Source organism: Aristolochia californica, unplaced genomic scaffold, assembly GCF_029961685.1.
Source record: "Aristolochia californica isolate CCGP_79_NKW_82.1479 unplaced genomic scaffold, dmAriCali1.0.hap1 SCAF_10, whole genome shotgun sequence".
NCBI lineage: Eukaryota > Viridiplantae > Streptophyta > Magnoliopsida > Piperales > Aristolochiaceae > Aristolochia > Aristolochia californica.
Window position 1 is genome coordinate 2,430,578 of NW_027181771.1, and position 14,584 is coordinate 2,445,161.

Here is a 14,584-nt window from a genome sequence, read left to right on the forward strand (position 1 = left end):
GATCTGGTTTAAGCTGCCATCAATGGGAAAAGTTAGAAAAAAGATTTGTCTCTTTGTAAGACTTTTTCTCTCATTCTCTGTTCTTTTACCGTCATGCTCACAAAAGAAAGACAGCATCCAATAAAGGAGAAAAGCAAAGTGTGGCAGACAAACAGAGGAGAGCTTTAAGGAGCTTCATATAGGGGAAAAGACCCTGGATTCTAGACGTAACTCTCTTTCGTTAGCCTTGGAATTTTCTTTAAACTGCTACATATTGACATTAGTAAGACTAATAGAAGTTAATGTGGTTCTTCTTTTAATATTTGGGTGTTTGTTTATTTTATGCCCTGCCTCTCCACACTCAAAGCAAATATCAGTCTTTTTAATTTACTTATCACTATTAGGTTTGAATTGGCCTTTACTAAAATATTTTTTTTCCTTTATATCTTTTGAAGATATCTAGTGATGAATCTCACATCACCCTAGCTATCTTCACTAGAGTCATCATTCACACTAGACTTGGCCTTAAGAACAATATTTTTCCTTCTAAGTTTTTCTACTTCTTTTTCTTGAGGTTCCATCTCATATGTGAGGAGGATTCTAAGTAGTTTTTCCAAGCTTGTTATTCTAAAGTTAGCATTCTCAGGGATGATTGTCTTCCTCATGTCCAATGACTTTGGAAGCGCCTTGGGAAACTTGTAATAATTTCTCCTATAAAGGAAAATATCCTTTTCTAGTATATTCAACTTATTTATTATATGATTGAACCTAGAACTCACGTTAGCAATTGATTCGTCTGATTCTAGAGTCCTTGATCCTTTTAGTTCCTTCATGGATCACTTCTAACTTATCCCAAATTTCTTTGGCTGTTTTCAACGCATACAAGACTTCATATACATAATAAGAGGTTAATTGCCTTAGAGTTTGTTCGAAGTTGCTATTTTATCTTCTTGTTTAAGTCCCCTACTTGGAGATGAGTTGACCATTAACCATTTTTCATGGTACAAATGGTTAATTCTTTGTGATATGTCAAATGTCCCAATTTATGGATTGGAGGAAGAATTCTATTCTTACCTTTCAATGCATGTACTTTATCTCTTTAAATATTGGGGGACCGTTGACGAACTGTTCTTCGGGAAAAATAATTTTCTCCTGATATGCCATTAAAATCTTTTGATGAAATCAAGTAAGATTTTGATTTCAAATGTTTAATGGTGTGCTTCCATACCAATTGTCTATCCGGCTGATGAAAGTGGATGCTTGCAATGGAGGACCAAATCCAACCACTAACACCATAAGGTAGACAATATCTAATAATCAAGAGTGACTTGTCTGTTAAGTTGTGGAGCCTAATCAACACCCTACGTTGAGTCGATAGATGGAACGACCTTCGTGGTAAGGTCACCGTGGGGGTTGAAAGGGGGTAGAGCCCTCGCCAAATCCATGGTATATTGACTGTTGTTTCATTAAGGGTAGTTTAGAAATTTCACTCTCATGTAAACTATTTCATCTTCATAGTGGATTACTGCAGGGGTGAAAGACAGGACGTAGTATCACCTTGAGGCAAACCTGTATAAATCTTCCTGTGTTTTTTGTTTTTTTGTTTTTTTTAGTAATTATTATTATTGTTCTCGTTAGTTTGGAATTAGAACGTCTAATTCCTAACATTGTCATGCTCTTTAGATACTACAAAACAATAAGATGCATGGTCATTTCTCAATTATGAATTCTTGTTTGAAACTATGAGAAGGTAGGGAATGCATCAACACATAAGCAAGGAAATTTACTCATTTTAAAAAAGTTTGTCTTCTATGTCTTAGTGAGTAGGCTTTATCCCCTTAAGGTTAGTTGTTCGAGTTGGGCATGGGTGGATTCATATAAATCCCTTGTATTGATTAAGATGGACATGGATTTCAAAATTTGAGTTTAGATTGTTCATGTAGACATGAGTGAATCATCTGAGCATAACCACTTAATTGAACAAGAACTATGCATCAAAACTAATCACATTACTACTAATATGCACAAAAACTGCAGAGGAACAAGATCTAAAGCGGTCGCTGCTACCAAAATGAAATATTTCAAAGCATTCACTTCTAGAAGACTACAAGATTTCCAAATGTATTGTTTTACTTCCAGAAATTCAATGCACTAAAATGTCTTAGCCTGGAGCAGAGTACTCAAAATTTTCAACCTGAACCTCTTGCCACATCGATCAAATCCAGGACCGAAAGACGTAAAAAATAGTTCAATCTATCACTTTTAGCTTCAGAAAACAAGGAGGTCTATCAATTGGTTTGGCTCCATCCATTGATAGAATGATACAGAAACTCCTTGAACAAAGGTTGGGGAGGGAGGAATGATTGAATCAATCTATCTGACGAGGGAAAAATGATTGGCTAGTCTTACTTAAGAACAACCAATGTTATTTCCAGAAAAATCAGATTTGGTTGGAAACTAATATAATCTTTTCTTGACATGTTATTGGCTAAAGACAATCTAATGTTCCTTAAGCCAATGGTTACTAAAGTTCTAGTTCACATAGGATTTTGATTTTAATAAAAATTGGAAGTCTACATAAACTAGTCAAGGATTGGTATTATGAGGTTAAATGATAATATTGAATCAATCATCAAAGCCAAATCTCATGTAAGAATCTTTGAATTGACATGAATATCAATTATTAAGTTCCATTTGCATAATTCTTATCCCACAACCTATTAAGATTATGTTCATTTAGAGTATAGCTTAGTTCAGAGATTCCACTCATTGCTTGAAGATCAAGTGACGTTCGCTACCCAAATTTGTTTGTGTTGCACCATCTCAATATTTGAAGAGAAATTAAGGCTTCCCCTCGGAATCCAAATTCTCTTTAAGCCATTTAGTTGTGCTCTTTTGGCTTAGCACTCAAATGCATAATGGGTTATAGTCTCACATTTGTAATATGTATTATTATGCATTGGTGATGTTCTGATATTTGTCGCACTCGCCCTATGAGAATTTCTAAATTTTCTCACCTTTCTAGTCTCATGGACATTAGCTCTAAATTTTGCTTTTCTCACTTTTTTTTTTTTATATTTTGATTTATCCGAAGGACTTCACTTGAAGTTAATTTCTCTAAAGCATGGGATGAGTCAAAGGCTTTTCCTTCATCTACTCATAGTACTTTGTTTTTTTCTTGACATTCTTAAAATCTTTAAGCAAAGGTTGTCATTTTCATTCATCTACTCATGAATTTTTAAGAATGGAGTTCAAGTCTCTCACATTCTAAGATGAGCCTTTCCCTTTTTAAGTTGTTCTAGTTTGGAGGAACAATTAGCTTTCCAATAATTTAATTTCCTTTTCTAATTTCGAAAGCTACCTTATTAATTTCTTATTTTCTTTTCTTTTCTTCTATGTAAGGACATGGATTCATCTAGGTTCTCATAAGTTTTTCCTTGTTTGGTTCCTCATAACTATCATGACCCTCTTGGAACATGATATCTTCTTGGGATGCTACAAAATTAATTCAATGAAATCAAATATAATTTTAGATTTTAAATGATTTAGGCTTACTCTAATACCAATTGTTGGCTCAGGTCGCAGTTCAAGGGAGGCTGAATTGAGTGTAAAATAAAATTTAAGACAAGTGTAATCCTCAATTACACTATCCCAGTCTTTCCCCAAGAGATTTTCATACAACTAGATTTTGGCTATAGTGGGTACTCCCTTTCTAAATTCAAGACTCTAGAATGCCAAATCTCTCTTTCTAGAAAAAAAAAAAAAAAAAAACAAAACTTGCAACTTTCTTTTGAAGAGGTACTCGTTCTTCTACTGAGATTGATGGAACTTTGATTACCATGAATACGAAAAGAAATTTGAAGATTCAGGTAAATTTGGATTTTTTTCTCTTCAAAGAGCTAAAAATCAGAATTTGAATAAAAATAATAATTTTCAGACATTTGGTATGCCAATATAAGTTCAATAAATTGTCCTCTACAAGTTCAGGAGCTTATTTATAGGTTTTCTAGCCAAAATAGCTATTTTTTACCGTTTATAAAAAGTTGTAAAAAGTATTGCTCGATCAATAAAAAAAAATATGATCAATCAACAAGTTTTCAACCTTTTAGAAAACTTGTTGGTCAATCATGTCTCATTGAGATCATGCTTTATAGAATTGGTCAAGTAGTGTTCAGTGTGATAAATCATACTATAGTGGATGATAGGTCACGCCATTGGGATAATTGATCATGCCAATTTACGATGTTTTATCATGCCTTTGGGATGATTGATCGTGCTAGTTCAGGATGATCAACGTGCCAATTCAGAATGATTGATCATATCAGTTCAAGAAGCTTTATCACAGGTTCTTACTTGCAGCTGCATGATCGATCATGCCCATGTAGGATGATCAGTCATGTTTTATGAAATTTATCAAGTTGCATTTAGATGATCAATCAAGCCTATGTAGGATGATTGATCATGCTTACTACCAATGTGCAACTTTGGGATGATTGATCGTGCTAGTTCAGGATGATCAACGTGCTAATTCAGAATGATTGATCATATCAATTCAAGAAGCTTTATCACAGGTTCTTACTTGCAGATGCATGGTCGATCATGCCCATGTAGGATGATCGGTCATGTTTTATGAAATTTGTCAAGTTGCATTTAGATGATCAATCAAGCCTATGTAGGATGATTGATCATGCTTACTACCAATGTGCAAAAGTCTTTTCTAAGCATGATATAGGCTACGATAAGGGTCATAATTTTTTCAAAATATTTATGCAAATAAAAATAATTTTTTGGAAAATATTTTATGCCCTAATATTTTTCTTGAATTAAAAGACCGTTATAATAAAAAAACATGAGATTGGAGTTTCTAGTAAAGTTTATATTTGATGAAAATTTATGTTATAATTCTAGAAATTTTCTATAACATGCATATGATGATTTTGAGTATGGTTTGAAAATATAAATGGAATGCTCCATAACATACTTGTGCTTAAGAATCAAAATTTGGTTGGTTATCTACTTACATAACTAAAGTTCTTTAGATTTTTCTAATGATGCTTGGACTCTAGTCTTTAAATCTTCAATCTTCTTCTTAGTTAAGTTTTTCTTCACACCAACAATCTTCAATGACTTTCTACTTCAGGTGTTGACTTGGCAACTTGATGGATCATTCTTTTGTTTTGAGTTTTTGTCATAGACTTCATAATGTTTGTGTTAGAATATCTATTTAAAATACACTGATCACATTGCTAATAGTACACTTTCAGGCTAGCTATTTTGTTATCATCAAAATAATAGAGACCATTATGATTTTACCATTGATCTAATATGACTCATTCTAGAAACTTTTACGGATGAAGATTCAAAGCTTCAATTTGGCCACAGTGGGTCTCCAAGATTTGTAAGGGACCTACCATTATGTTTAACATATCAAATTGATAATATTAAAAAATTTACTGAATTTTTATGATATTATTTGCTTGATACGACAAAGGGTCATTTTCTTAGAAAAATGGCTAAAAATAGGTAGTTTGTTTATCTTTTAATTGAGCTTTATTTAAACAAAATTGTGTCCTACATTGTTCATCAAGTATGACATAAGTGGACAAGGCATTTTCAAGCTCTCCTATACATCCAAATCAATTTAAGATTTTTGAATTTAAGAGAAAGGTTCAAGACTAAGTGGTTTGCGAAAAAGGTTCTAACCATTGCAACATTTTCTCTTACCTTAGAATATGTTGGTAGAACTTAGAGTTTGTCAAGTTGAAATTGCTCTTCATACTTTGAAATCAGTTCAGTCTAATTTCAGGTTGAGAGTTTTTTAAATCTTATTGAGCTTTACTTTGAAATCTTATTCAAGATTAAATTTGAACTAATATTCTTTTGGTATAATCACTTAAGATTAGTTGTATTCATTTGTGTATTAATTATTATAATATCTACTTACTCAGAGATTTTGTGCTATAATTTTAAACTAGCAATTTTAGCATATGTAAACCAATCAATTAAGCTTAGATAAACTAATTGATAGGTGAAAATGCTAGTTATTACAGACCACGAGTCCCTAAGTGTATTTAATTATTGTAATTAGACCTTTATGGTCAACTGCATAGATGTCATTTAGCTATTGAACATAGTGAATTAATTTTGTGTTGCAAATGCCTTAGGAGTGGATTAACAACCCACTCTAAGTTTATCCTTGTAGAACATAATTTTCTTTTTGATAGCCAACCATAATTCCCCGTTGTACTTGTTGTTAGGAATTGGACGCCCTAATTCAATACTAACGAGAGCAATAAAAATCGTAGTACGAAAAACATAAGATTTAAACAAGTTTGTGTCAAGGTGAAACTACCTTTTGTCTTTTGCCACTACAATATTTTACTATAATGATGAAGTAGTTTACAAGAGAAATCGCACACACTGGTGTTTTTTTCTAACCTCTCTTAGCCGCAACTGTTGATGTTTCTTCGATAACAAGCCCTAATAGCATTGCCCCCAAATATAAAGAGAAAATTAAGGCAACTGCAGTACAAGAATAAAATCTCCAAACTACCCTTAATGAAACAACAATCAATATATTGTGGAGCTTTCAGGGATTCCGCCCCCCTTCCAACCCCCACGACAACCTTACCGTAAAGGTCGATTTGCGTACCGACTTAGCGTAAGGTATTAATTAAACTCCACAACTTAACACTTGTGGTAGAGAGTGATAGAGATCAAGATGATCAGGTTAAGAGAAATTGAGATTGTCTCAACTTCTAACTCTATAGTCATGTACACGTGTAAATCTACATTTATGTAAATCCTTGATTATCCTGTAAATATAAATACATGTATCAATCAAAGTAATATCATCGAAAAATATTATTTTCTATATGGTATCAAAGCATATGATCTGATATTTTTTTTTCTTCTCTCTACCGCCCCTGCCACTGACGATTGGTCCCTAAGCTTCCGCATCCTGACACCGAGCTCAGTTTGGTCTTCTCTATTGAGCCCCTCCACTCTATCCCAGAAGGTCTCTGCAAAGCCTACCTGAGCCGCTGCTGCACACTACCACTGTCGCTACCGTTGATGACTTTGTCGTCGTCATCGTCGCCGCTCGCTTGCCACAGCCAGCAGCCGCACGCCGCGGCGGCTAACCAGAGTTCCAACACTCTGTTTTGCTCATTCGCCCGTTGACGGTCTTGCACCGTCGCCATGTCGTCATCGAAAACCATCGCCAGCTGAACCTTCCGTCCCCGACCGCTTCCGTCACCGTCGAACCTTTTGTTGCCGTTGAAAGTTTCATTGCCAAGCCCGAATAGGCAGCCTCACTCCATCGCAAGCCGCTGTCGCTCACCGCTGCTGCTCGTCGCCGCTTGACGCCACCGCACGCCGTCGCCGCAGCAAGCCAGGTACTTCCCGCTTTTTATTTTCCCGCGACCTTCAGTTTAATCCGAGGTCGGTTTAATTTTCGGGAAGAAGAAGTTATGCATGTGCGATCTTCACACGTGCGAATTTTACATGTGTGATTTCCACACGAAAAAAAAATTACTCGTGGCTTTTGAAGAATCTCGTATTATTATTCCCAATGGTCACGACCCAATCACACCATTGATGGTACTCCACATCCACAACTCAGTCAAGCTCACCTCCACAAATTATTTTAGCTGGAAAGCTCAGATAGAAGCTATTCTTTTTTGTTATGATCTTCTCAAGTTCGTTGCTGGTTCTTATTCTCTGCCGCCTGCCACAAAGATGATCAATAATTATGCAGTTCCGAATCTTGAACACACTACATGGCTTCGTCAAGATAAACTTATTTTTGGAGCTCTTATTGGTATTCTCATGCCATCTACTATTCCACTTATCACTCACTCAAGTACCTCTCATGAAGCCTGAACTATTTTGGCCACTACATATGCTGAGCCCTCGTGAGGTCACATTAAATAGATCAAGGATCAACTCAAACATACCACTAAGGGATCTCAATCGATTTACGAATGTATGCAGTATATTAAAACGCGAGCTGATGAACTTGTGGCCCTAGGCAAACCCATGGATCAAGAGGATCTCACTGGGACAATTCTAGATGGGCTCAATGATGAGTACAAACCACTTATTGATAATATCAATGGTCGTGACACGCTCATCTCTTTTAATGATCTGCATGAAAAACCCATCAACAAAGAAGTCTCTCTACGTGTTCAACAAACTCACTCCTCTCCATTTCCAACTTCTGCAAATCCTACCGGTGTTCGATTCAATTCTAGTAGGACTGATGATCGCAATCATAGACAGCAAGGGGCGCCCTCATCACGCTCACAACCAGGTACTACCTCTGGTCTCCACAATATAGTTAATTTGAATGGTCAATCTCAACATCGCCCTTATCTCGGCCGTTGCTAGTTGTGCCGGGAAAAAAGACACAACATTCCCCAATGTCTTGTCTTTCGCCAGATGCAATAGTCTCTGCCACCTCCCCAGGCTCCTTGCACCACCTTTCATTGGCAACATCATCCTGCGACATCATGGCAACCACATGCTCATCTTGCCACCACCACCACTTCTACTGGTTCTCCTTGGCTTCTGGATAGTGGAGCATCGCACCATGTCACTACCGACTTGAGTAATATCTCTCTTCATACTCCTTATTACGGTACTGATGACATCATGATTGGTGATGGCATGGGTCTTCCTAATATGCACACTGGTTACAAATCTCTCTCCACACCCTCTCGTACATTTTTATTAAATAATGTTGTTTGTATTCCCACCATGCAAAATAATCTTATTTCTATTTCTCAATTTTGCCAAACTAATCATACTTCCATTGAATTCTTACCCACTTCGTACGGGGGTAACACTTTTCAGGGTCGAACTAAGGATGGTGTGTACGAATGGCCATCGTCCCCAGTCCAGTCTCCACCAATAATTGCTTTCTCTAGTGTCAAGACCACTTCGTCTGCTTGGCATCATCGTCTAGGTCATCTATCGTCTCCGATTCTACGGCATATCATGTCCACTTTTCAATTAGACTTGTCTCATCTTCTAAATTTTAATTTTACTTACAATTCTTGTTAGTGCAATAAGAGTCACAAATTATCTTTTTCCTACTCCACACTTCTCTTCTTCCCCTCTTGATATTATATTCTCGGATGTCTGGACCTCTCCAATTTATTCTATTGATAATTTCAAGTATTATGTCATTTTTGAGGATCATTTTACAAAGTATATCTGGTTTTATCATCTCAAACAAAAATCACATGTACTTGATACCTTTATCTGATTTAAATTTATAGTTGAAAATTTCTTTGGTAAACGGATTAAGACACTTTACTCTGAAAATTGGGGGGGGGGGGGGGGGGGGGGGGGGGGGGGGGGGGGAGAGAGGAATACAAATCAATGTCGTCCTTTTTGGCGTCCAATGGTATCTCTCATCTTACGTCTCCTCCTCATACACCTGAACACAATGGGTATTCTGAACAACGACATCGTCACATTGTAGAAACAGGTTTGTCACTTCTTTCGCATGCTTATATACCTCTTTCTTTCTGGTCATATGCTTTCTCCATTGCTGTCTATCTCATCAACCGGCTTCCCACACCCACATTAAGTCTTCTTTCACCTTATGCCAAACTTTTTGGCAATCCTCCTAACTATTCTAAACTATGCAGTTTTGGTTGTCTTTGTTATCCATGGTTTCAGCCATACTCTTCTCACAAACTCACTCCTTGTTACTTTCTGTGTGTTTTCTTAGGGTATTCTACTACTCAATGCATATCTATGTCTTGATCCCACCACATCATCTGCAGGTTCGATCCCTGCGCCCTTAGTTCATGACCCCCCCCCGGCCCTTTCCATCACCACTCCCCCCTCCAACCCATAGTCCCACTTTGGCTGACCCCCACCCATCATCCCTATCTACATCATCACCCCCCTTGTTATTGTCACCAAATCCAAGAACAATATTTCCAAACCCATCCAAAAACTAAACCTCACAGCCCAAATTCCCGCATCTGCCAACCGTGATCCCACAACTGTAACTCAAGCTCTCACCAATCCTGAATGGCGTCAGGCTATGTCTGATGAGTATGATGCTCTTGTTCGGAATGGTACATGAGAACTTTTTCCCTCAGATCCCTCGCAAAATCTGGTTGGTTGCAAATGGAATTTTCATACTAAATATCATTCTGATGGTTCCATTGACAGGTACAAGGCTCGTTTAGTTTCCAAAGGGTTTCACCAGTGCCCTGGAGTTGATTATCATGAAACATTTAGTTCAGTTATCAAGTTTACTACTATTCGCATTGTTCTTAGCCTTGCAATAAGTCGTGGTTGGTCTCTTCGCCTACTTGATGTTAATAATGCATTTCTCCAAGGCACTCTATCTGATGATGTATTTATGACACAACCACCGAGTTTCACTGACCGTGATAATTTGAATCTTGTCTGCAAACTTCGCAAGGCTATCTACGGTCTTAAGCAAGTACCTCGTGCTTGGTATCATGAGTTGCGCCAGTTCCTCATTATTTCGAGCTTCTCCATCTCTCATGCAGACTCATCTCTATTTATCTCACATACAGGTTCAGATGTGGTGTATATTCTGGTTTATGTTGATGACATTATTATTACAGGAAACAATGATCAAACTATGACAATTTTCATTCACCTACTTGCTCAAAGATTCTCACTCAAGGATCTTGGCCCCTTGGCTTATTTTCTCGGTATTGAAGTTGTTCCTCGTTCTCAAGGCCTTCTTCTCTCTCAACGCCAGTTTATCTGTGATCTCCTTGCTCGCACACGCATGACCAATGTAAAACATGTCGCTACACCACTTGCCACATCATCTACTTTCACACTTCAGTCTGGCACAACACTATATGATGCATCTGAATATCGAACAGTTGTTGGAAGTTTGCAATATTTGTCTCTCATTCGCCCTAACATTGCTTATGTGGTAAATAAGTTATCTCAGTTTATGCATTGCCCCACCACTGATCATTGGGATATTGTCAAACGTTTGTTACGATATCTTTGTGGGACTCTGGATCATGGTATCGTCTTACATCGACAATCTTCTTTGTTCTTTTATGCGTTCTCTGATATTGATTGGGCAGTAACAAAGATAATTTTAATTCAACCGGTACTTATGTTGTTTACCTCGGTCGCAATCCTATCTCTTGGAGTTCTAAGAAGCAACAGACTATGGCTATATCCTCTACTGAGCCAGAATATCGATCTGTTGCAATCGCTGTAACTGAGATTCGTTGGATTTGCTCTCTTCTCACTGACCTTGGTGTTTTTCTTCCACAACAGCCGATCTTTTATTGTGACAACATAGGTGCTATCAATTTATGCTCCAATCCAGTTTTTCACTCGCGAATGAAACATGTAGCTTTGGATTATCACTTCATTCGAGAACACGTTCAAAGTGGTGCTCATCAGGTGACTCATGTATCATCTGCTAATCAATTAGTCGATGCTCTTACTAAATCGCTTCCTAGAACACGCTTTCTCTTCTTGAAGACCACGATTAGAATCTCTTCTCGGAGCTTCAACTTGTGGGGGCATGATAGAGATCAAGATGATCAGATTAAGAGAAGTTGAGATTGTCTCAACTTCTAACTCTACAGTCATGTACATGTGTAACTCTACATTCATGTAAATCCTTGATCATCCTGTAATTATAAATACATGTATCAATCAAAGTAATATCATCGGGAAATATTATTTTCTATAGAGAAAACAATTTCAAGAATTTGTAGATAAAAGAGTATTCATCCATGAAATAATAGTGACATCTTTTGCATCGAGGAAACATATTTAGATTTTGAGTTTCTAACTCAACACTAAGGATTCTAAAAGAGACAGATAAAAGTTCCATCAACATGCTAATTAGCATTAAAACTCTTAAGAAGAGATAAAAATGGATTTTAAAACTAGATGACTTTTGAATGTTTTCCTTTTTTATGAACCTTAGATCATCTAATCATGGCAGAGAGACAAAGACACCGTCAATTACTAGCACCATAGAGGCAACCTTTAAATTAAAACGAGCATATCCATGGATTAACAGAGAAAGAAATTGCTTGACCAATCGGAACTTTTGAATCCACCAACTGTTTATTACAAGAAACTCTTGAAGGAGCTTTGTATGAAATCTACCTTCTGCTTCCTTGGGTAAGCAAGCTATTGTTTAATTGGGCTGTTATATCTTTCACTAACAATGGTTCTGTTATGCCTGCTTCTTCTGCTTCCAGTCTACTTTGCACTTCATAACTACTCCCTATTGTCGTCTCATCTGTAGCTTTGCCCCATAAGACAGCATAGAGGCCACCAATTACCAGCAACATGCCCACCAAGCTGATTAAAAAGAAGACAAAAAACACATTACATTTGTTGCATGAGGAATAAAGAAATCACTCAGGAAATCTAATCCATCTGGTTAGTGATTGTCCATCGGTAGGCATAAAAATGGGCGACATTCGGATCGCTTAAAATTTTTAAAAGAAATACAATTTTTTCAAATATATATAAAAATATCAATGAAGCATCATTTTGAACATTTTAAAATATTAGAATCAGTAGTCCAGTTCGCTTTGTTCTAGTCGAAACAAACACTTTGATTCTACAATTTTCAGGGCAGTGACAGTAATTAACCTTCTCTCATTCCCACAACTCCCCAACATAAACGCATATATTCACACTAACACTTTAAAAAGAAATTCAAATTTAAAGCCTGAGTATATAATGTAAAGAGCATTTGAAAATTTAGTGATGGGGATACCTGCCCAAGTGTAGATACAGCCTGAGAATGAAAGGTTCTAAGATGGCTACTAGCACTGTTGTTAATGGACTGAAAGCAGTTGCAAAAACAGGTCCTTTCTTTTTCACACTCCATACTTGTATAAAATACCCAATTGCAGAAGTAAAAAGTCCCTGCAAATTAATGACAAATAAGCCAAAATGAACCCACATATCACGAGTTCATGGTCATAACCCAAGAAAAAATTGTCACTTTGATTTATTTGTTTACATTGAATATTTCACAATCAATTGATTTCAAAAAAAGTTGATGTATTTAAAAAATCTCTTTTCCTCTAAATATTTTCTTTGCTGTAGTTTTCTTTCTGTCTCCGTTTGTACCAAACAGGGCCTCATACAGTTAAAGTTTCAGTAAGTTTCTAAACAGAAGTAAAAAAGAGCTAATCCTGATATGGGTTTTTGATTTTTAAGACCTTCATACAGTTATATGCAAATCTACGAAATGAAAAGGGGAAATAAGATTTGAAGAACTTACACTGTAAGCACAAGCTAATAGCTGTAAATCCCAATTCACCTTCCAAGCTGATGGTTTTTCAAACAGAAGGGTAACTACAGTACATTGTATTGCAGCCATTGTACACATCAGAGCTGTTAGAGACATCTGAGCAGGATAATCTCTACTCACCTTTACCTGAAAGCTTGATGAAAATCCTAACTTAATGAAAATTCCTCACATTCCCCTACTGTATCTACTGGCATTGGCCTTATACAGGCAAATAGACAGAGAAAATTGTTTACGAGAGATGTACAAGACAAACCTGAAAGATCATCCATACTGACCATGAGAGGGCACTTGCAAAGAGGAGCATTGCACCCAACAACCAGTTACTTGTGGGGGTTTCAGTAAATTTGATGCTGCTTACAAGTGAAATCACATTTTCTTGTATTGCCTGAAGTTTCATGGATTTCAGTGCTGGTCCCTTGATCATGGTCATTATCATGGCTCCTCCAACACATGCAACTGTTCCTATCACCTTAGCCCACCCCCTTTTGCTCTTTAAGTTCACTATCTCAAGTCTGAACATAAGAGGGAAAAGAGTGTGTGTGTAAGAGAGAGAGAGATAGAGACAGCGAGCGAGAGAGAGAGAGAGAGAGAGAGAGGCAGAAGCACTAAACCTCAGAAAAAAAGCCATTATGAAAGTGATCGCAGGGATGAGATTAGTCACAGTCGAGGCAAAAGTGGTAGAAACATAGGAAAGTCCAGCATAATAGAGGTTCTGGTTCAGGGTAATCCTGCAAAAGTTACTCAAAGCATAAGAAGAACAATCCAGTTCTCACTCAGGGGTCCTAAAAATAATTAATAAAAGCTCGTTTGTCACAAAACAACTAAAAATCGTTCTCACAGGACCCAGCAGCACCTGTCCAAGACCTACCCAATCAGTGCAACGAAAAAAATTTGCCACAGATTTTTCAGGCTCAGTTGAGGCCTACGATTCCTGCAAAAATCCACAAACTTCACTCAATATAGGGACAACCCATGTACCAATTCTGAGTTTTTTAACAAAGAATTCATCAACTGGACAATACCTTTCAGTGAAGTATGCAACAGGAGAAAGAATGGTGGCAGCTATAATCTGCCTGTAAGAGACATAGATATAGTGGCTCAAGCCTTCTGTAAGTGCCACCCGTGTCAATAGATACATGGCCGCAGTGCATACTTGAAGAAAGAGCATTGCAGAAAGAAGGCAGCAGTCCTTCATCTTGCCTTCTTCCCACTCCAAAGCTTCTTCCTCCTCTTCCACATCCACCCTTCCCCTTAATTGATGCGGTTTTTTTTAAATTCCCCAGAGAGTAA

General features: G+C 37.1%; 1 protein-coding gene across 1 annotated transcript; it reads right to left on the reverse strand.

The window, feature by feature from the left end:
* Positions 1-11,982: 11,982 nt before the first annotated feature.
* Positions 11,983-14,579, reverse strand: LOC137942651 (WAT1-related protein At5g07050-like). Its single transcript, XM_068788379.1, has 7 exons — positions 14,317-14,579; positions 14,163-14,225; positions 13,906-14,022; positions 13,548-13,806; positions 13,265-13,420; positions 12,752-12,903; positions 11,983-12,327 (listed from the first exon to the last, which is right to left on the reverse strand). Exons 1-7 carry the CDS (start codon positions 14,487-14,489, stop codon positions 12,126-12,128), a joined length of 1,122 nt encoding a protein of 373 aa, XP_068644480.1. The 5' UTR covers positions 14,490-14,579; the 3' UTR covers positions 11,983-12,125.
* Positions 14,580-14,584: the final 5 nt, after the last annotated feature.